The sequence below is a fragment of the Carica papaya genome, chromosome 1 (genome assembly GCF_054855325.1).
Source record: "Carica papaya isolate Zhongbai chromosome 1, ASM5485532v1, whole genome shotgun sequence".
Lineage (NCBI taxonomy): Eukaryota > Viridiplantae > Streptophyta > Magnoliopsida > Brassicales > Caricaceae > Carica > Carica papaya.
The window spans coordinates 6,045,302-6,069,859 of record NC_142309.1 but is presented as its reverse complement, the minus strand read 5'-3'; the positions used below and the strand labels follow the sequence as shown (position 1 = coordinate 6,069,859).

Below are 24,558 nucleotides of genomic sequence, written 5' to 3'. Positions count from 1 at the left end.
GTAATCAATCTAGATTCTTATTGATTAAAGCCTAAGACTAGTACAAGTCTTATAATTCAAAAATAATAAACCACTACTTTTGAAATTTTTTATCAACTCTATGATAGCAAAAAATCATTTAGAAAACTTGACCCAAGTAAAAAAAAACTACTACCATCCAACTTTAAATAATTTGCTAATGCAACTTCAAACTTACAAATAAAAAAAATAATGTTATAAAAAGTATAGAACATGAAAATGTTGAAATATATTTTAAAAATAATACGCTAATTTATTTTAGAAAAAGAGTATGGTGCTTTCTCTATAATTGCATTAGTTAAGTTATATAACAAATTAATAAAATGTGCGAGTTAATGTACCATACTTGAAAATTTTTAAAATCATCTCCAATAAACTTTTTCACTAATAAAAATTTTAGATTGTATATGCTCTGAATTATTAGTTAATATAAATTTTAGAGATGCAGCTTGAATTAAAATTAAAAATTTATGCCAAAGAAAAAACATTTATATGTGTGTAAGTACAAAGGTTTTTTTTTTCCAATAAAAGAGAAGAAAATAATAAAGGTTTTATTTTTATTTTTAGTTTATTTTTTGAGCAGAGGAAATAATTAAAGGATTATCTTCAGCGTTATGTTGGGTTAGGACCTTGTGCAGAGAATTAGGAAAGAGAAGGAAGATGGATAACATAACAGCGAGTGAAATTGCAGGGTTTGGGGTGGGAACCCTCCTTCTATGTGCTACCATTGCTGCCCCAAAAGTAGATTCTCTCATTTCTGCTTCACAAAGGAGGTAAACGAAAGTTTCTGCACTTTTTTTTTTTTACCTTCTTCTCTTCTCAATTCATTCTTCAACCTTCCATGTGAAACGAAAGCGATTGGTCCAACTATGTGTTTGAATTTCAATGGGTAACAGTTGTTTTTGTTACCATTTTTTATTCAAATGCTCTTCTTTTGTTCTTTTATAAAATTTCTCTTTTTTCTAGGTAGGCTTTTGGCACTCAAAGGAACTTTTTGCTGTTTTTTTTTTTGTATTTGTTTTATTGAGTTTAAGAAAATGAAAAGATATTAATCCTGGGTTTTTTCAGTGTAAATCAGTTCATTTCAAATATTGAAAGAAGGACAATAATTAGTCTGTGAAAGAGCCTGAGAAGAAACCCTTCCTCCACAAGTGGAAAAAAGAAGGTGGTGACTATCATATTTAACCAGTCATAGAATTTACAGATATTTTAGAGATTGCAAATTTGGTAAATTTATGAGTAATTGTTTCATGTGGTTCAGGCAATCCCTAAAATATCTGATGGAAAAGTTGGATCTTTTGAATATATCTATATTATATACATATATATCTGCCTTGCAGTTTATTTTTTGTTACTCAAAAACTGGATGGATGAGGAGCTGTGTCAGGTAGCATTTGCTAAAGGATTGGGCAGCATACAATTATCCAACTTTATGTTTGGTGCTCTAAAATATTAGATCAAATGATTCTCTTATGATGTAATTTTAGGACGAACTTTGCATAATAGAAAAAATTCTTTCCTAAGAGTAACCTTCTCCCTCTCACCGCTTACCTGGTCAATTTTCATAATGTAGCCGTAAGCATGGGCTGCAAAATGACCTGACTCAAGGCGTAGTGACTGCCTCACTTTAGTGGTTCAGCATCCAAAGAAGACTTAGCTTGGTGCTTGGCATTTAGCCTGAGAATGAACAATTGAAGGCATGGTCTCTAGGCTACGTATGATTCATTGTAAATCAATAGTCTGATATTCGAGCAAGATCTGACTTAGAACATAGTCTTAGACTTGAAAACAACTTGACACAACTTGACCAATGACATAGTTTTGAACTTAGGCACAAGCAACCTGATCCACTCTCCTGAGCTCAAGGATGAACTGATTGAAATGCATTGCCCAGTTTGGGGCATAACCTGACACAAAGGGTTGTCCTAGGCCATGGCATAACTCGACTTAGAGCATGGACTTGAACTCAGGCATGACCTAATCATATTCATGGTATAGTCTCGAACTCAAATCTAACATAGACCAGAGCGTGATCCTAAACTTGGATATGATCTTGAATCTGAGTATGAATCAACCTCATGCTGTAGTTCCTGACTTAGGGTACAATCCTGAACATGTCCTAAATACATGCCCAATTCTGACCTTAACCATGCGTTGAACTAGAGCACAACCCCAAGAAAAAGTTAATTTAGTATGTCCTAAGGCAGAGCGTGAACCGTCCTTGTTGTAGAATAAATTAGAGATTAGTCTTCCTACTTAAAGTTTAGGGTTTAAATATAAGAGTCCTTAAATATCACACCTAAAAGTGGAATTTATGTTTTGATTGGTAGGAAGATTATTAGAAAAGTAACTAGGAATACATTTTAGGGTCCCTTGAGCATTACATCCAGTTGAGGTTTTGACAGCATAACACAATCATGCGGAATAAGTTTGTTTAGAAGTTCCTCTGAGAATGAATATTGGTTTTCTCGTAATTGAGATATGGAGGTACTTATCAGCCGCTTAATTTAGTTCTAATTTAAATATGACTGGTATAGAAGGAAAATATTTCAAGCATAAACAAAATCCTAATACTTCTAGTCAAGCACCTTTTCCGAGGGCGTCCTGTGTCCAGCAACTTTGGCGCTTGGCTTATATCCTGTTAGGGGTGATATAGGTTGTGGTTGGATTGGGCAAAGAGAAGATGTGGGTATGGAGAGGCATTAGGGGGGAGATAAGCGGCTATAGTAAACAATTAGGCCATGTCCCTTTAGCTACCTTATGACTCATATGGAAAGAGAAAAATAGGAGAGGTTTTGAGGGTATAGGACTCTCTTTTATAGAGCTGAGGATATTTGGCTCCAAATCCTTGTTTTTTTTTGTATTAAGGGTCATTGTTTTATACTTGTAAAGACTTAGGGGACCTGATTGATGTCTTGTCAGATTTATAAGTATTTTTTAATACAGGCTACGCTACTTTGGTGCTCATTAATACTATACTTTGTTTTTTTTTTTAACAAAAATCGTAATACTTCTAAACTACCGGCCTTATCCATACTACTAAATAAGTTGTAGAATACTAAGAAATACAATTTCTAATCTAATTAGAAAATCTAAGTGACCTAATTTCCTTCACATCATATTCCCTTGTTTGGAGAAAGGCTGAACTCAAGTTTTAAGGTGCCAAAGTATCAAAAAACAAATTCTTAGGGCATCTCAAAAATTTCAGGCATACTACATAAATCATTACCAATTGTGAAAGTAGTGGAGAAACACAATTGAGAAGAATTTGAAACCTGGTATATATGAGGAAGCCAATGAATTGACAAATTGAGGTGTCAACTTTCCCCCTTCGTGGAACTTTTTTCTATCGGTGCCTTAAGTCTTCTTTGGACTGAACAACTACAGATCCTTCTTACGATGAAAGTTTATGAGTAATCCCAAAATCTTTACTATTATGTATTACTTTTGGTGGTTATTCCTCTTGCTTTTCCACTCAATCTTTAAAACTTGCAGCCTTCATCTTCATAAGATTATGAGATTCAGAGTTGTACAACTGGAAGGTCTTTGACAACCTTAGCAATATTCCTATCACCTTAGGAAGTATTCTCAAATCCCTCCATCAATTTTAGAAGAGCATTGTAAAGTTCCTTCTTAAAGCATTGACCAAGTTTTCAAGTGTCTTAACCTCATAAGAAGCATTTTCATTCTGCTCCTCAAGGTAGGTGCCCTTGCTGAAGAGTCTTTACTATTTCATTTAATTCAGTATTGATTTTCATTATGTAAGCCTCAATCTGATTACGTGGTCTGCAAACAAAAAGATGATGGGAAAATGCCTGGAAACCTGTCAAAATTGGTGAAGATCCTTTTGGGAGGGGCCCAAACTAGTCTAGGTGAACCACTTTGGTCAAAACAGGATGAACTAAGACCTTGCTGATTAGCTTTGTAACATTTTTAGATGAGATAATACCTGACATATGAGCTTATGCAGGAAAAATAAGTTAAGGCCTAATAATGTGGTTTATTGATTAGTTGAAGTGGATACAGATTGTAACAAAAAAGTTGGCCAAGATTGGGTATCTATTGTTTTCGAAGTACCATTGCAGAATCTGGTAGCGATTTACATATCAAACACATTATCTCTTTTTCCCGTATATTGTTAAGGGATTTTTAGATGCTAGGGTTATGACAAATTATTTTTTTTTTATTGATTTTTTTCCCAGTGCAACTCTATCATAAAGTTGAAATATTGTAAACATACTTTTGAAACACGAAATGCTTCAGTTTTTCTTTTTTTTTTTCTTTAATTAATTGGAAGTCAAATTCTAAGATTCAATAGTGAAGATTGAATAAAAGCCCCATGAGGACAAATTTTGCTTTATGGGTTGTAGAGTTGATTTTTCTATTATGCTAGACATGGCCTGGTGACTGTATTGAACTATCTTCATCAGAGTCTTTCAGGATCCTTAGTCTGGGATTTCCTGCTACTGATGTAGGTAAAATAGTAGTAAATTGTTACTCCTATCGTTTTAATGTTTGGTACTCTCTTGTGATGTTCGTGTGGAAAAATAGAAAATTGTGTTTATTATTGCATGAGGAGGCCCTGTATATACAAATTCTCAGAGTAATCAAAGCAAACCTACAATTAATTACATATATGAACATTTTATTAATATATCTTTTATCCTAATTATACAAAGATACACTTTCCAACATGGTATACGCTTCCCAGCACTGCCCTTCAAGCTAGTAAATGGATATTGTCTATTCCCAACTTGATAATTATTGTATGAAATCCAAGATTACTCAATCCTTTATTCAACACATCAGTGAGTTGTGAAGTGGTGGACATGTATAGCATACATAATCATACCACTATCCAGTTTCTCATTGATAAAGTGTCTGTCCATTTTAATATACTTGGTTCTGTCATGTTGTACTAGATTGTGTGCGATACTCATTGTTGATTTATTGTCGCAGTAGACTTTCATAAGCTCATCCCATTCAGTTTTCAAATCTTCTAGGATCATTTTCAGCTATAGGAGTTCACCCACTCTCAAAGCCATAGCCAGAAATTCTGGCTCTGCACTAGGCTAGGCTACTACATTCTCTTTCTTGCTTCTCCAGTGACTGCGGTTCTAAGATCACCCCCTTCTACTCTCCTCCTTCTACTCTCCTCTGCAACCGCAATTGAGATAACCTCATTTAGATATGACAAAACTTCTTTGCCTAAGAGTCCAACTCTTACCTGATGAAATTCTTGATTGAAATCATGAATTGGTATATGTGATCCTTCTCTACAAATTGCTTCAAGCAGGCTGCATTATTGTTGTAGTCCATAGTAAGGCAGTGACACTGTTCTAACTCCTGCTACTATTTTTTGATATATTAGAATACTCAATCAGTGACCTGTTTTCTTATATTGTAGACCATGTTTTGATGATCAGGTCTTGAATCTGGGTAGTATGTTTAACTCTTGAATAGGTTTCTCGAACTGCTTCTCACACTTCTTTAGAGGTGGGAAGAAACATGGAAGTGTTGCTTATTTTGGTGACATTAAGTTCCAGAGTCAAATCATGATCCTAGAGTTTTCTTCATCCTATGCATCAAATTTTGCTCTCCTGGTTGAGGTCCTGGTACCCAGAATGTGACTGAGCTTCCCTTTTCCCTTGAGGATTGTTTGAATCAATCGTGACCAATTCAAATATTTTTTTTCCGTTTAGGTAATAAGTTATCTGAGTTGGTTGAAATTCTCCATTGGCTTGCAATGAATTTCTCATGTAGGGATTTGCACCAGAAACTTGAGATCTAATCTCCAACATTATTCAAAATCTTAGGGGCATTTAAAGTCGATTAAATAAGTCAAAAGAAAGAGATTACCAGGCTAAATTTGTGGCTAGATAGAATTAGCAGCTACTGGAGGTATGCACGCAACTGCAGGTAGACAGTTGGAGGTAGGCGCATGGCTGGGATGTCGGGCTGGATTGGTGGAGGCATAGCGGCTGGAGGCAGGTGTGTGGCTGTCCGGTTGGAAGAGGTTTGTTGTGCATGTGACTTTCCTATTGGAAGTGCTGGTCACTCTGCTTTCCAGCTAAAAGGGCTTGGTCATGCAGCTTGCTATGAGACACCTCTGCTGGCGTGCATCCACTGATGGCAGTGGCTTGTCTTCCTTTAGTGGCTGGCTTGTAAGCTGCCAGTGGTGATGGTGGTGCTCGGCTATGAAGGCTAGCCCTTTGTTTAGGATTTTTTTTTTTTTTTTGTGTTTTTCTTATTTTGGTAATGAAGACCAATTAGAGTTTATAAAAGAGTTAAGGTATTCCTAAAGCTTTGACACTATATGGAAGAATAGAATCTTGTGTCCGAATTTGAGTCTAATTGAAGGTAGACATTTCTTGTTAGGGTTGGTCAAGTTGCTCTGATTGTTGTTAATAATATGACCATAGTAACCAGAGTTTGAACTGACTCTCAATAAGAGATTTGTGCCTCCAAGATTTTGTTCCACAAAAACCAACTCAGTTGAAGGAAGGCATGGCCTTTACTTTTTGATATATGGAGTAGCAATTAAGTATTCTGAAAGAAAAAAAACTCTCTTTGAGTTGCTCAGAATTTTCCTTGTTTGAAGGACGAGGGAGACATAAGTATTTGGTCTAGATGGAGGCCGCTGAGCCTTTCCTTTTTATTTCTCCCTATCCTCTTCCCTTCTATTTGGTTCAAGTAATTATAACTCTTCCTTCAGTTATTTCATTAATCAAAATTATGGAACTCTGCATACATTAAAAAATCTCAAGAGCAACCTAATTTTGTTAGTCAATGCATGCAGTACCTATTTTTGTTAGTCGATGCATGAAGTGAACACATTGCTAGACATGTTTGTTGAACGCCTACATCTCTAGCCGCAGTGTCAAGGATGATGCCATTCCACAATAATGTTAGAGAACTTCTAATAATTAGTCTGAACCTTCAGTGGGAGAAGGCTGTTGCCAGTAGCTAGAAGTTCGCATCTAATTGTTTCACATTTTAAAATTTTTTGATATATGCCTGCACCTGCATATTTCTGTGCTGAAATATGCAACGCTTTCAAATGCAGTTCTCTGGGAATGTGCAAGAGATGTGGCGATCTTAGGATGATTGCCTGCTCAAGATGTAAAGGCAGAGGATCACTCAAATCAAGTGGGCCATTCAGTTTTAACCTCATAGATGACTTGTCTCAGTCATTTGGTGGTGGTGAGCCCAAGGTGAAATTAGTTGCTTGCACAAAATGTAAAGCCAAAGGTCAGTTCTGCTGCCCAGAATGCTCCGAGTATGCTCCGAGTTAAATCTCTTTTTAAGTCTTGTAAAAAATATTATCATCCTTCCTGATCCCCACTACTGAAGTGGATGAATATTGCAGTCTCCACTTTGAACAAGTGACAATCATCCACTCTGTTCCCATGGGAACCAGCACTCAAATCATCAGATTGTGATATGTCATATTATTGTATATTTTTTATATATATATATATATCCATTTTCCTGTCTTTGTAACAAAATAATCCAAGTCTGATTAGTTATTAAATTCCAAATAAATAGTCTAAATCCCGTGTTCATTAAGTTAATGAAACAACTTGGATTTACCATACATTCAATTCCAGGAACTTGCCATGGATTTTATGGGATTGCAGAATAATAAAATTTGCTAAAATATTTACTTGAGAAGTCCTGTGCCCTTTTCCCATTCTGTTGAGATGAGAGCAATATTGCTCGTAGCTTTGTCATTCTACAGCGTATTGCGAGCATATACAACTCTAGGAGCCTCTTTAATAAGGCAAAAGTTATGTTGACTTTCTTTAACATTTTCCTATTTCTTGATTACTGACACTTCAAAGCTTTATCTCCTTTGGTGGCAAGCGTGCATGTGCATAATTTAGAATGGTTTGTATTGTGGCTGCGTATTATAGATTTGTTGAAAGAGCTATGTTGAGTGGCAAATTCCAACATGCTTAAAGGGCATTAGAGAGAAAAATTACCAAAGAATTATTTATTTAGTTTTAACGGTCTTGATTAAGTTTCATCAAATCTAAAGGTATAGGGTTCTTGGAGCACCATGTGGTTATAATATTCATATTACTTGTAAAAATTTTACAATTATTTAGTAATAGAATATCTAGTAATTTTATATGCAGAAATTAATAATTTGAGTTTTAACGTTAAAAACTATGTTCATGCGGGTTTTTTAATATGCAGGTATAAGTTTTAAGTTGAATTATATTTTTTTAATTTTTTTTATTAAAAATAATATTTAATTAATAAAATGTATAAGTATAAATTAAAAAAAAAAAAAAAAACTTAAATAATGCAATATCACTTCCACCAACTGTTTAAATATAAAGTTTTTATTTATTTATTTTTCTTTTGTGTGAGATGGTCAATTGCGTATATGCCTAAAAATTTTAATTACATAGTTGGAATGTAAACGTGCTTTTAGGCACAGGAAGCGTGCCACCTTTTTTTTTTTCTTAATAGTTATAACTTTTGTCTCAATATATCATATACTTTATGTTTGATTACCTACTAGTGAAAATTCTTTTCTACACCAACAAATTTTCCCCCACTCAGTTTTATCTTATTTACTTTTCACTGTAATTTATTTATTTTTTTTTTCAATTACAGTGTTGCTTAGTTTTAGGTACTAGGTAGTTCAATTTCCGGTTCCATATTTAATAAAAATTACTATATTTGAAATAAATTAATCATTTTCATGAAAATTATGCACAAAACTCATAGTTGATTTAATTATGAGAATATGAGAGTCCTGTGAAAAAGTGAAAATTGATCTCTAAATCTTTAGATCGAGTAAACTAATTTTTTTATGAATTTCATTTGTAAATATACACTTATGTTAGTTAAAAAAAATTAAATTTCTACTAAAAATAATGCAAAGTAGTGAACTTATATAGATTTTTATATAAATTAAAATAGCAATTACACCAAAGTTGGATGGAATTTAAAATTTTTTGTTTTAAATCCGTGGTTCATTTTTATAACATGAAGTTTACAAATTTGTTTTTTTTTTTTTCTGCCACTCGTATTCCATATTATAGAATTCCATTTGTATTCAAATGGTTTAGATTATGTAAAAAAATCTCTGGGTATAAATCTTGATATGCTTAAGGTTTGAAACCTTTTAACTCTAAAGAATCTCGCTCTTAGTCCTAAAAGTTAGAATTAAATCTATGAATAATTATTTTCTCATATAAATGTTTTATTAGAGGTGTATTGTGATATAATTAATCTTCATCAATTGATTTTAATACGATAATTTAAAATTTAATATAGATTGGTCCAATACATTAATGCGATACACAAAATAAACATATAATAACTTTATTTTATTATTAGTTTTATTATTTTTATGATATTATATTATTTATAAAATTTAATCCCCCACCAGAAATAGTTAAATTAAACTCAACAATTGTAAAAACAACTACACACATACTTTGTAGAACCAATTGAACTTGCAGTACATTCTGCAGCTCCATTGTATTGCTTTAAGCATTGTGCTCCGCAGCTTGAAATGTCACACTTGTTAGGATCTAATACCTTCACACATTTCTTCGGTCCTCTAGTACATTTCTTCTGTCCTTTAACTAAAGGAACAACTAGAAGAGCTGCAATTAATTTACAGAGACGATATCAATTACTTTTTTATATATAACAATATCTAATTGTACATTAATTTCAAAAAAGAAAATACAAATGGCATCAAGCTTATGTACGTAATTTATTAAATATGAAAAAATTAGGCGTGAACTACTTTATGAAATTTCTTATACTTGAATATTAATTAGAATCTATGTGAGATAAATATAACATTAAGTTATCATTTATATTTTAAAAACATACCAATACTTGTAATTGTACTGCAAAAATATATTAGACAAACCTGAGAAAAGAATTATAAGAACCAAGAATTGGGCGTAAGGTTGTTTTGCCATGCTTTGAACACCTTAATTTATATTGAGTACTTCTCTTAGTAGTATTTTAAAGGAGAACTGTGTTGTGAAAACTTAATGAGTAAGGAGAAGATGTTGCCTCAAAATTTATAGAATGACATAGACTATTCATATATGTCAAGAAACATAAACATGGAAACAAAATCCATTCTCTAGATTTGGATGAAATTCATGATCCTTTTGGGATTTCTTTGATCTTCTCTAGATTTATGTGAAATTCATAATCTTTTTAGATTTTTTTGTCTTCTTTTTATAAATTATTTGCTAATTATATTTTTATTATCCATTTATAAGGAAATATATTATAACAGCCCGAACCTCAATGTCAGTGGTTATGTACGTTAACACAATATTTTTAACTAGCAGAACATATAAATATTAAATATGCAACGGAACTACACTTTAATACACATTTCTTATGACATGATAATTATTTGTTTACAAATAATTAAAACATCTAAATTAATTTATAAATCTAAAATAGAAACTAACAAGGTTTTCTTCACCATCTTCTATTGATATTGGACTTGTTTCTCTTCTCCTCTGACCTGGATGGGAGTAAATTGGGATGAACTTCACGAGTTCAGTAAGAAAAAAGATTCTATAACGGAGATTTACATACATACATTCACGCAATATATAATATATAATAATTTTTATCATTAAAAAAAATGTCAAACAAACATCACAATCAAAATGCATAACAAACAAATTATTACACAAAATATATTCTAATCCTCACTCTTATAACTTAATTCTTGTTCTCTTTTCAAATCACACTCACACTCGAAATATCACAATACATTCAGAATACCACATCTAAGCTTTTATCGCACGATACCATTTATATCGTCATTGAGGAGAGGCAAAATGGATTCCCCCATCGCATGAATAGCACACGCACATAAATTTCACAATGGGCACAGTATGTACGTTTGTTAGGTGACCTACGCTCATAAATGTCTATCCACGTCTGGACTAGACTTTAAACTCTATTTATGTGCAGGTTCACCATACCCGCTGAACTTCAGCTACACACGCACCATTCCCTCCACGATTCAGACTAAACGAGTAGGTATCTAGGGTTCTTACACTTTACACTCTTTTCAAATGTCTCTTATTCCTATTCACTTATTTCCTATATAAGATCTTAATTTTTATACATAATTAAACACAAAGATATGCACATAAAATATATGATATCATCACGCACATCAAAACTATATATTTTAAAATATTTTCTAAATCATCTTGTACCAGATAACACAGCAAGTACAAGATACTTATATTTCTCGCGCAACTGTAGCAGATCATACAATAAGTATAGTGCATCGTGCATTTACACTAGATAACACAGTCTGTGTAATGTACTCAATTTCACACGTACACACACTAGTTATACATTTCACATGTATAATATATGTACACACATTTTAATAGATACACATATATTATAATACAAACATGTACCATCATTACATGTCTTACACATAATATATATTTATATTCACACACACATACAATCTCTACCGATATATACACACACATTCATACTTAAACACGTATACACAATCACATATAATATACCAGATATATATATTCATGCATTTGTTCTTGTTAGTTATGTTCTTATCAATTCATATCTTATTCATCGTATATTTTCATATATATACACACACACATGCGTAATAACGTGTAGATCTATACACTATATAAACACACACAAATACAAATTAGGTATACTAATTATATTCATATTATATTACATATACATTTAAACATTCACACATAATGCACTATAGATGTACAAATTTACATAAATATATAATTCATGTCTCCGTATGGAATACACATAATTCTTACCTATGGTATGGTCAAAAAAGTTTTGAGAATCATTTCTACCTCGATCTACGGTCCTCTTGGAAATCTGAATACTGTTTGGATAGTTTTCCTCACTTATAATAAAAAACACATATATTAAATTAGAAATAATTCTAGAAATTATATTACGTGAAATTAAAAATGGATTTTACCTTCAAACTCGTGGACTGGTCACTAGCGCCACCACGCATCATCATAGGTGTGTCACTGAAAATGTCAGGCGTTGATGATCGAATAAGCACGTTTGTCACACGCGGCGCACCAACATCATATTTGGTCGCCACCCCTCCATTTTTCTTCCTTAATTAATTTTTTTCTTCTTTTTTTTTCTTTTTTTTCCTTCCTTTTTTTTTCTTTTATTTCATCATTTTTTTCTTTTATTTTTTTCTCTTTTTTTTTCTTTTTTTTTCTTTTTTTTTTCCTTTTCTCTTCTTTCTCTTTTTTTCTCTTTTTTTTCCTTCCTTTTTTCCTTTTTTTTCTATTTCTTTTCTTTCTTTTTTTTTCTTCTTCATTCATCTTCCCCATGGCCTTTCCCTTTCCTCTTCTTTTTTTTCCTTCTTCTTCTTCTCTCCCATTTTTTTTCATTTCTTCTCTCTCTCTCTCTCTCTCTCTCTCTCTCTCTCTCTCTACAGGACATGATTCTTCTCTCTTTTCTTCTCCTTCTTCTTTTATGCCTTTTTTTTTCTTTCTTCTTCTTCCCCACAGTTGTTTCCTCTTGTAGCAGCCCCGGAAATTTTAAAATAGAATTTATATTATAAATATCAAATGCGGAAGCGAAGTCAAAATTTGAATAACATCCCTTACACTAAAACCAAAAAAACGTGCTCACAAAATATAAAAGATTAAACTACCTAAAGGAGAAACTTGAAAGCAAAAACTACGAATGTGACTATGGAGTCTTTAGGCGTCCCCTTCGTCGTCCTCCTGCGGAACCGGCTCGGGAACGATGTCCTCTTGATCTGAAATGATTAAATAAGGAATGAGCTACACTAGCCCAGTAAGGACATCACGATATCTCACCGTCACGGAGGTAAAGGTGGGTAGAAAACACAAAAAGACCAATGGAGCATAATTTACAACAAATCCTTTTATTAATAATAAAATCTTTACCATTCACTTACCTCGATGAAATTCATAAAACAATATACGAAAGTAATAACATCATCATCATCATGAAAACATATATATGAACTGTATAACATAATACCTATCAAACTTTTCGTAATTCAATCGTTACACAACATATTTTCCTAATTCACCAGCCCACTAGTATCCATGGGGATCCATAGGGGTCCCGCTATCCGTTAATCCTTAACACTTGAAATCCATTCCAGGGCCATCCCCATACCCCGTCCGGTATGAGGGTGAAACGGGCGTCCCCATACCCCGTCCGGTATGGGCGCCAAAACACATAAGATCTCCATACCCCGTCCGGTATGGGAGACCACAATCCTGGTAGGGTTCCCTACGGACCCGGTCCGTCCACCATCTCCCAGGATATCTAGTCAGGCTGAACACATTATACAATTTCCATTTACATAATCTTTCATTCTTCTTTTCCCTCAGTCAGCATTATCAATCACATACAAACAAGCAAAACGATAATTTATGCCAAACAGACAACATACAGCATTAATATCCCGGTCATTCAATTCATAATCAATAAAACAGTAAAATATGCACACGAAACTATAAAATGAAAACATCGAACCTCATGCTGCATTTAAAACTGTAAAACAGACCAAATAACAGTTAACCGACAAACACACTAGACTCGGGCTCCATTAGCGACCTTAAGCAATTTCACACATTTGTTGATTCATGAAATACCGTTTTATCATTTATTGAACTTTAAAAACGTGATAGAAAATAGGGTGAGGGGTCCTTACACGTTTCGGGGTCCGAACACGGCTTCACAGTGCGCCTACAGGCTGTCCCTAATTTTCCCTGATTTTTTCTCGGGGAACTGAAACGCACTACTGGTACCTGCACATGTTTCAAAAAATTCCAAATTAGGCCCAGGGCCCCTTTCGGCCAATATCGCAACTCCGGCATGGCGGCTCCGCCGTGCTCCGGCGACGGCGCCGCCGCTTGCGGCGGCGGTTTGCCTCGGGTTGGCCGTTTTCAGCCGTTTCCGGCCGAATTCGGCCACACTCGCATTGGTTCCTGCGATAAAACAACCCTACGGCCCTCGGGGGGCCAAAAATTTACGGAAAATCGAAGCTTACCGGCGGTGGTGCTCTCGGGTGCGGCGGCTCTCCGGTTAAGTTCGTGTTTTGGTGATTCGGCTCCGATCAACCTGTAGAAAAAAGAATGGTGATCACGGTGATATAAAAATTGCATTAAACGGAGGCCAGGAAGGGCCTCATCGGAGGCAAAAACCGAGAAGGGGCGCGGCGGCGCCGCTGGCTTTCGGCTGTGTTTTTCGGCTGTTTGGCCGGGATTTTGGCTCCGATTTGGCCACTGGGGAAATTAACGTGAAAAAACGAGTTGGTGGTATGAAATTTACCTCGATCGGCGGTCGAAAATCCCTCCGGTGCGGCGGCGGCCGGCTTCTGGTTCGTCTTCTCCGGCGAGGGCAGGCGGCTAGGGTTTGGGGTCTGGTGTGGGGGTCTTATTTATACCCTTTTGCCTTTTGATCTCAGCCGTCCATTTTGATTTAATCTGGACCGTCTGTTTTTGATTAAATCTGGGCCATCCTGTGATTAAATCTGGGCCATCCTGCGATTAAATCTGGGCCGTCCGTGCGCGCGATTGATCTAGGTCGTCCGATCGTGCGCACGCGGATCGCCAACGTGGCCCGTCCCCGGTCGACGTGGTTTTGCCACGTGGCAGGTCCTGGTTGGCCAGACTTGCTGACTGGGTCTGCTGACGTGGCTGCTGACGTGGCTGCTGACGTGGCACGCGTTTTTTTTTTTCTTCAATTTCCCCGGGCGCTACACCTCTCTCCATCGTTGTATGCGCCATGGCCGTTGTGCCTCATTCCTTTCTCTCTCGGCTACTACATCGCGTAATGCGACGAGACCCTTCTCTCTCGGTCATCGATGCCACTCGACCCTCTTTCCTCTCACAGTAGCATCTCTCCCCTCTCGATCTCTTATCTCTTTCTTTCTTTTTTTTGTTATTTAATTACATATTTATATACACATATATATTTATCACTTGGATATTATATATATATATATATATGCTGCCGCTTGGATATTACAATCTCCCCCCTTAAAACAATTTGGTCCTCTAAATTGCACGTTAAAAAATTACAGTTAGTCACCTCTTTACTTTGAAAATTTTTGTTAGGAGAGATTTTTCTCTCACTGGGAAATTGCTTATTTTTGTTGGAGAATTTCTATCACTTAGAAAAAACTTTTTTGTGTCGGAATCTCCTCTCCTCCTGAAGTTTTGGTCCCCAAATTTTAATTTACAAGTTTAAACAGGATGGTGCCTCAATCAGATTTTCTTAAGAATAGTTGGTATAATTAGTGAAGTATTATTTTATCTAAAGCCATATCGATCCTTAAGTTTTAAGTGTCTAATTTAACTTATTGCTTTTCTAACTTCTAACAATTAAGGTGTGATTGGTTGAAATAAGCTTAGAGAGTTATGGAATCAATGATTATCCTTGAAAGTGATTATGAATTCTTTTAATAACAGATTTAATCATTAGTTTTGCTGCAAGCAGTTATATTTAGTTCTAATTCTCGCAAGTACACTTTATGTTCCCAAGAATTTTGTGATTATTCTTAAGTATGGTCTTAAGATATGAGTCACCGTTTACTTACATCGTTCATTTGCTCTTTTTGATTTAAAGAGAAAAATCACGTAGGTGCAATGATTGTGGTTCATCACGCTTCCACTGTGTTATTTTGATGAGTAACATATTAAAAATTTGCTAATAGTTAGGTGTGAGGACAACTCTTATGACCATACCCCTTACTATGAATTTTTTTTTCTAAGGTACTATAACTTATAGATAGGAGGACTCCAGTTAGGTGTTATTTGATTTTAATTCCTCAAATGATAGTTTTATTTTTTAAAGATCTGGTTATTTATTTTTCTAAGATTCAGAACTATTATTGGAGTCTCTAAACATAGTTGGAGAAAAATTTTAGAATAGTGAGGGTATTTATTTTCCCTAAAGGGATAAAAGGAGAATTCTTAAAAAAATTAAATTGTCATTTACCTCCTATCAGACTTAGAATTTGTTAGGGGAATTATATCTATTTGGGAGTTTCTCTAATTTTGAGAATTTCTTCATATTTGAAAATTTTTCCACTCGAATGATTTTTTTTCTACTTAAAGAATTTCTCTTATTTATGAAATGTTGCTCTCATTCAGGAAACCTTCCCACTCGAATTTTTTTTTTTCATTGAATCATAGATTTTCTTGGAGGTATCTTTGCATGAGATGGTCTCCAAGATCAAACGACCAATAGCTTAGAATAAGTAATTCTTTGCCTTGAGGTCCTTCAACTTCAATTTCTCAATTTTTACTTTCTATATATCAGACACAGCTATTTCAATTGTTGGTTCTGGAACCCCTTCCAAAACGACTTACTAGTACGTTTTATAATAAGGAAATTTTATATCAACATGCTCTAATAATCATAGTGAGCATCAAAGCGAGAAATTGTAGGTTGTACAAAATTATCAGATGCCATTGACAATAATAATTTTAGCAAAATAAAAGTTACTTCTTTTCTTGTACGAATCAGAAACTTGTGGCTCTAATATCACTATTGATTCAAATTTAATAGATTGCAGAAATAAGATTGATAGAATAAGAAGACAGAAACTAAACTTAAAAGTTTATCTAAAATGATAGCAAATTGGCCTATAAATAGACATTACAATCAGTAAACAACTAACTCATAATTCCTATAAAATATGAAGCAATAATCCCACTAACATAAACTGGAATGCTAAAACTTAAGAACCATCAAAGCATTAATCATAAAAATCTACAAAAATAAAATATCTTTAGCAACTAATTGAGTCACTATTAACACGATCAACTAAAAAGTAAGGATAAGGAAGGAAACCTCTAGTTTATGAACGAATGATGATGAAGAGGCATAATCTGCAGGTGATGAAGAAATAAATGAGGTGGAAGACATGGAGATTATTGTTACCGGAGAAGAGGATTGTGTGGAAGCAGAAATAGATGGAACGAAGGATAATGATACTTGGAGTCGAGAAAGATTCTCATTTCGAAACAAACTTACAAACACTAGGCATTCCGAAAAGAAAATAAAAGAACTTGAGATTAAGGATGAGGGTGTGGTTATCAATTTGGAAAATGGTCTCCTTATAATTTCATTCCCTGACAGAGTTCATAACTATATTTCTCAATCCATGAAGAACTTTGTGATTATATGATTCTTGAGCAGAGCCATTAGTTACTATGCCTTACTTAATCGCCTCCAGAACCTTTGGAGACCAATAGGAACCTTTAAACTTATTGGTAGGAATAATGACTAATCAAAATTCACTGACCCCAATGATTTCATGCATGCACTCATAGGGGGTCCATGAGTTATCTACGACCACTACCTAACAGTGCAACCATGGACATTGACTTTCTCCATCAACAACGATATGGTGACCTTTGTGGTATCATGGGTGAGATTCCCTAGGCTTCCACTTAGATGGGAATTTGTCTCCTAGTCAGAACATTGGCTCCCAATGGGAAAGTATTTCTCGCTCCTGAAAAATTTTCTCTTAGTTGAGAGATTTCTCCCCCCTTTAAAAACTACTTTCTTATTTTAAGAAAAATTAAATGTTTTTTTTCTAAGAGCTTGGCTACTGTCATTTAACTTTACAGGGTCAATAGGTTAATAAAAGGTTAAGGCTCTGATAGTTTTCCTTAACACTTATGAAGTTCGACAACGGTGGTTGGTTAAGTATCATCATCTATTAACTTCATGGTGATCCCTAATTGGTTGAGTTCTAAGTTTGCCAGAAAATAACTTATATGGTTCCTATTGTTAGATTTATAGAATATTGTCATCATACTTTCCCTGTTAAAAAATGTTTTAAAGAATGTCCAAAGAATATCTTAACTCCTAAGTTCTGCAGGTCTTAGACCTCCTAAAGTTTTTATACCTCATGTTACAAGGGATGGTCACGAGGAATGTGTGCTTTGATACCACCTGTAATAGTCCGAGTCTCAATGTCGATGGTTACGAACGTTATCACAATATTTTCAAGTAGTAGAACATATAAATATTAAATATGTAGCGGAACTATACTTTAATACACATTCCTTGTGACAAGATAATTATTTATTTACAAAGAATTAAGGCATTTAAATTAATTTATAAATCTAAAATAGAAATTAATAATGTTTTACTTCACCATCTTATATTGATATTGGACTTATTTATCTTCTCATCTAACCTGGATGGGGGTATAGTAGGGTGATATTCACGAGCTCAGTAAGAAAAAAGATCCTATAACAGAGATTGCGTACATACATTCATGCAATATATAATATATAATAATTTTTATATCAAAGAAAATGTCAAATAAGCATCACAATCAAAATACACAACAAAACAAATCATCACACAAAATATATTATAATCCTCACTCTTATAACTTAATTCTTGTTCTCCTTTCAAATCACACTCACACTCGAAATATCACAATATATTCGGAATATCACATATAAGGTTTCATCGTGTGATATTGTTTATATCGTCCTCGAGATTATGCGAAATGGATCCCTTTATTGCATGAATAGCACACACACATAAATTTTATAATGGCCACAGCAGGTACGTTTGGTAGATGACCCACACTCACAAATGTCTATCTACGTTTGTATTAGACTTCAAACTCTATTCATGTGCAAGTTCACTATAACTGCTAAACTTCAGCCACACACGCACCATTCCCTCCTCCATTCAGACTAAATGGGTAAGTATCAAGAGTCCTTACACTCTATACTTTTTTTAAATGTCTCTCATTCCTATTCACTTATTTCCTACCTAAGATCTTAATTTCTATGCATAATTAAACACAAAAACACGCACACAAACTATATGATATCATCACGCATATCAAAACTGTATATTTCAAAATACTTTCTGAATCATCTTGTACCATATCACATAATAAGCACAGGGTACTCAAATTCCTCGTGCAACTGTACCAAATCACACAACAAGTACAGTGCACCGTACATCTACACCAAATCATACAGCCAGTGCAGTGTAGCCAATTTCACACGTACACAAACTGGTTATACATTTCACATACACAACATATCTGCACACATTTTAATATGCACACATATATTATAATACAGATATGTACCATCACTACATGTCTCAGACAGAATATATATTTATACTCACACACACACAATCTCTACTGATATATATATATACACGTTCATACTTAAACATATATATATATATAATTACACACAACATTCTAAATATATATATATTCAAATATTTGTTCTTATCAGCTCTGTTCTTATTAATTCTGTTTTTATCAATTCATATATCATTTATTGTATATTTTTATATATATACACACACACATGCGTAATAACATATATATATAATATATAAACACACACAAATACAAATTAGACATATTAATTATATTCATATTACATTACACATACATTTAAACACTCACACGTAATGCACTATAGATGTACAAATTTACATAAACATATAATTTATGTCTCCGTATGGAATACACATAATTCTTACCTATGGTGTGATCAGAAAAGTTTTGAAAATTATTTCTACCTCGATTTATGGTCCTCTCGGAAATCTGAATACCGTTTGGATAGTTTTCTTTATTTATAATAGAAAATACATATATTAAATTAGGAATAATTTTAGAAATTATATTACATGAAATTAGAAATGGATTTTACTTTCGTACACGCAGTCCCGGTCGTTAGTGACACCACGCATCATCATACGCTTGTCACTGAAAATGTCAGGCATTGATGATCGAATCAGCGCGTTTGTCACATGCGGTGCACCAACATCATATTTGGTTGCCACCCCTCTATTTTTCTTCCCTAATTAATTTTTTTTCCTTCTTTTTTTTCTTTTCTTTCTTCATTTTTTTCTTTTATTCTTTTTTTTCTCTTCTTTTTTCTTTTTTTTTTTCTAATTTTTTTCCTTTTCTTCTATTTCTCTTTTGTTTTCTTTCTCTTTTTTTCTTCTTTTTTCCCTTTTTTTTCTTTTCTTCTTCCTTCCTCTTCCCCATGGCCTTTCCCTCTCATGCATTTCCCTCTCATCATCATCATCATCTTTTTCTTCTCTCTCTCTCTCTCTTTACCCGACATGATTCTTCTTTCTCTTTTTCTCCTTCTTTTTTTCTACCTTTTTTTTTATTTTCTTTCTTTTTCTTCCTCGCGACTGCTTCCTCTCTCAACCATCGCATGTGCCATGGTCGTCATGCCTTATTTCCTTTCTCTCTCGACTGTTGTGTTGTGTAATGCGGCGAGATCCTTCTCTCTCAGTCGTCAATGTCGCTCGACTCTCTCTCCTCTCACAGTCGCATCTCTCCCTTCTCGATCTCTCATCTCTTTCTTTCTTTTTTTGTTATTTAATTACATATATTTATTTACTGCTTGGATATTACATATACCTTTAAAGTATATATTTAGATCTTGAAAGATTGACAAATTATTTGCTCAGGATTTCTTATTTATCACTAGACTCGACATAACTTTTGTCTTCAATCAACTCTCTTAATATATGCATGATACCACTAAAACACACTAGAATTTTGTTTTAATAGAAATTCGTACATTTCAGTAATTAATTGGTTCTTATATACGAGTGACGATATAACTAATAATATAATAACTTCATAATGATAACATAAGAGATGTATATTTCGAGTCGACATAACGGTGAAAGTATCAAACATCTACTTAAGGAACAGATAATAAAAAATTGGAGGTTATTTAAATATCTATTAAGATATAAGAAAAAACATTTCTTTTAGTTTATATTTTAAAATTTACTTTATAAATTCAATATTTTGCTAACTCTAACCAAAAATATTATACGAGTTATCGATGTTTTATTAGTAGTTTTATAGTTTTATCTCTAAAAATTTTAATAATTAAGTTATGGTAGTATATTTTTCGATCGAAAATGAGTAAAAACTATAGCAAATTATACTATTGTTGCTGAATCTCTCTTTGCCACGGCATGTCCTCAAGAGCTTAGCATCTCCCTTATCTTATTTAAAATAAATTAGTTATTTTTATGAAAATTATATACAAAATTCATAGTTGATTTAAATATAAGATCACAAAAATTCTATAAAAAAATAAAAATCGATATATACATCTATAGTTAGAATAAACGAATTTTTTTATGAATTTCATTTCTAAATATTCACTTATGTCAGTTAAAAATTTAAAATTTTCCTAAAACATAATGCAAAGTAGTGAACTTGTATAGAATTTTATATAAATCAAAACAATAGTTACATTAAAATTGATGGAATTCAAAATTTATTGTTTTAAATCCTTGGTTGATTTTTATAGATTAAGCTTGAAATTTTTGTCCACCAGTATTCCATATTATAGAATTCCATTTGTATCCAAATGGTTTTAGGTTATATAAAAAAAAAAAATCTCTTAGTATAAATCTTAATATGCTTAATATTTGAAACCCTCTAACTCTAAAGAATCTTGTACTTGTTATAAAATTGAAATTAAATACATAGATAATTATTTTTACATATAAATATTTTCTCAGGATTGTAGTATAATATAATTAATTTTCATAAATTGACTCTGATACAATAACTTAAAATTCATGTATGAATTTATCAATTATATTAATGCGATACACAAAATAAGCATATAATAACTTCATTTTATTATTGCGTTCATTATTTTTATAATATCATATGATCTGTAAAATTTAACCCCACATTAAAAATTGTTAAATCAAACTCAACAATTATAAGTACAACTGCATACATATTTTGTAGAACCAATTGAACCTTGGGTACATTGCGCATTTCCGTTATATTTATTTTTGCATTGTGGCCCGCAAGTTGAAGTATTACAGTTATTAGGATCTAATATCTTCACACATGTTCGTCCTTCAACTAATGGAACAACAAAAAGAGCTGCAATCAATTTAAAAAGAAAATGTTAGTTACTTTTAGCATGTAACAATATCTGATTATATATTAACTTCAAATATATATATATATATATAACGTCATTTATCTTATGTACGTAATTTATTAAATATAAAAAAATTAAACGCGAGCTACTTTATAAAATTTTTTATGCTTGAATATTGTTAGAATCTATATAAGATAAATATAACCGTAAGTTGTTATTTATATTTTTCAAGATACTTCAGTACATGTAATTGTACTATAGAAATATATTGGACAAACCTGAGAAAAGAAGGATAAGAACCAAGAATTGGGTGTAAGGTTGTTTTGCCATGCTTAAACACCTTAGTTTGTATCAAGTGCTTCTCTTATTATTTTTAAGGAGAACAATGTTGTGAAAACTCAATGGGTAAGGAGAAAATAGTACCTCAAAATTTATAGAATAACATAAACCATTCATATTTATATGAAAATCATAATCCTTTTGGATTTTTATTTGATCCATTTTCAGAGTTAGATGAAATCTGTAATCTTTTTAGATTTTCTTTGATCCGTTCTCCATATTTAGATGAAATTCATAATCCTTTAGGATTTTCATTGATATTTTCTCCAAATTTAGATGAAATTTACAATCATTTTGGATTTTATTTGATCTCTTCTCCAGATTGAGATGAAATCCATAAGCTTTTTGGATTTTCTGTATTATTTTTTGTAAATTATTTACTAATGATATTTTTATTATCTATATATAAGGAAGTATATCTTTGAATGAATTTTAAAAAAATATAAATTATTTGCTGAGAATTTTTTACTTATCCCTACACTTAGACGTAACTTTTATCTTGAATGAACTCTCTTAATATATGTATGATACCACTAAAACACATTGGAGTTTTTTATTTGTTTTCGTAAAAATTTATCTATTTTAATAATTAATCGACGCATATATACGAGCAACAACGGAATTAGTAGTACCATAATTTCATAATGATAGCTTACGATATGCATAATTCGAATCAATAATCGATGAAAATATCAAACATCTAATTAAAAAATAATTAATAAAAGAATTGGAGGTTTATTAAATATCTATTATGATATTAAAAATTAAAAAAAAAAAAGGCTTTTCTTTTAGTTTATCTTTTACCAAATCTACCTTATAACTTGGATGCTTTGCTAACTCTAACAAAAAAGATACTTCATTTTATTATTTATTATTACATTAATAAATGCAATATAAGACAAGCTTCTTAGCCTGATTTTCTTTTTCTTTTTTTTTTTTTCAAGATTAAAAATATTTTGCGAATTGATAATTTCCCGTCAATCACCTGATTTATCAGACGTCCGGCTATTAATAAGGGACAAATACGTAATTAAGACTTCTTCCTGCCTTCTTAATTATTGTACAGTGTTTGTAGCTTCTCGCAGCACGCGTCCGACAACCGTCCCCTAACAAGAAGGATTGACTGACGTTCCGTGTTCCCTATGTCTACTCTCGACACGTGTCCCTTCAGGGCGGGTCACTGTTCAGATACGTCGCCGTCTTTTACATGTACGACCTTCTGCGTCACCTGGCACTGTTATCTCAATAGTATCTTCATCAACAGTTGCTTGGAAATTGCTGTTCACCGATTTTCTCTCACAACAGACAAATTGCTTTTCCCCAGCAGAAAACGGTGAGTTCTGGTGCTGAAACGTGTCCACTGCTCACTGGTCTTGTTGTCGTAGGCAAATCTAATTCCCCACAATCTCTAAGAAATTTTTTTTTTTTATTGGTGTATTGGTATTATTTTCTCAGTTTCTATTTTTGGTAAATCTCGTTGACATAAAACACTTCCATTTTTTACCTTAATTGGCAACTAATTCTAACACCACATATATGTTTAGTTGAGTTGTTAAAGGTTACGTGCCACCTTTGCTTCTTAAGATTTTTATATTTCTGATTTATTATTTTTAATATTATATTATATAATATATATATACATTGGATAAAAGAGTATTTATTAATTTGACCAAATTATTTGGTTCTAAATTTTTTAGAATTAATTGATGGATATCATAAGAAGAGATAAAATATTATTGTCATAATAAACTATGATTACAAATTCAGTAAAAAAAAAAAAAACATAATATTTTTACCAAAAAAATAATAATTCAAATTTAAATTTCATCTAATCTTAAAACTCACTTATAAATTTTTTTTTAGTTTTATTTTAGATCGATTTTATTGGTGGAGGACATCAAATCAATTACATTTTTCAAATAATTATCAATTTTTTGTCAGTTAAGGATGGGTAATCATATATTAAATGGGTGCAATGCATCTCGAACTATTTATTTATTCAAACACTTTAATTTGAAGTTTTTCAACAATTACAATGGTAAAAATATAATGACTAATATAGTTGATTAATGGTGAATATAACAAATAATAACCATAGTTAAATAAATATATATATATATATCAAGAAAATCAATAAAAATAAGTGATGAGCTTTTAATTGGAATATTCCTTAGTGACAGGTTAAAGCACCAAGTGGTGGACCCAAATGGGTGAAGTA

At 32.6% G+C, this 24,558-nt stretch overlaps 1 protein-coding gene across 1 annotated transcript; it reads left to right on the top strand.

Annotated features, from left to right (window-relative positions):
• Nucleotides 1–602: 602 nt before the first annotated feature.
• On the top strand, nt 603–7,583 carry LOC110820141 (chaperone). Its single transcript, XM_022049562.2, has 2 exons — nt 603–791; nt 7,085–7,583. The coding sequence occupies exons 1-2, from the start codon at nt 679–681 to the stop codon at nt 7,311–7,313; spliced, it is 342 nt and encodes a 113-aa protein (XP_021905254.1). The 5' UTR covers nt 603–678; the 3' UTR covers nt 7,314–7,583.
• The last annotated feature ends 16,975 nt before the right edge of the window (nt 7,584–24,558 follow it).

What these genes read in the sequence shown, in the direction of transcription:
- LOC110820141 (XM_022049562.2), top strand. Translation starts at nt 679, where the DNA reads ATGGATAACATAACAGCGAGTGAAATTGCAGGGTTTGGGGTGGGAACC. An exon ending in ATTTCTGCTTCACAAAGGAG is followed by an intron (nt 792 to 7,084) that starts GTAAACGAAAGT and finishes TTTCAAATGCAG; the next exon opens with TTCTCTGGGAATGTGCAAGA.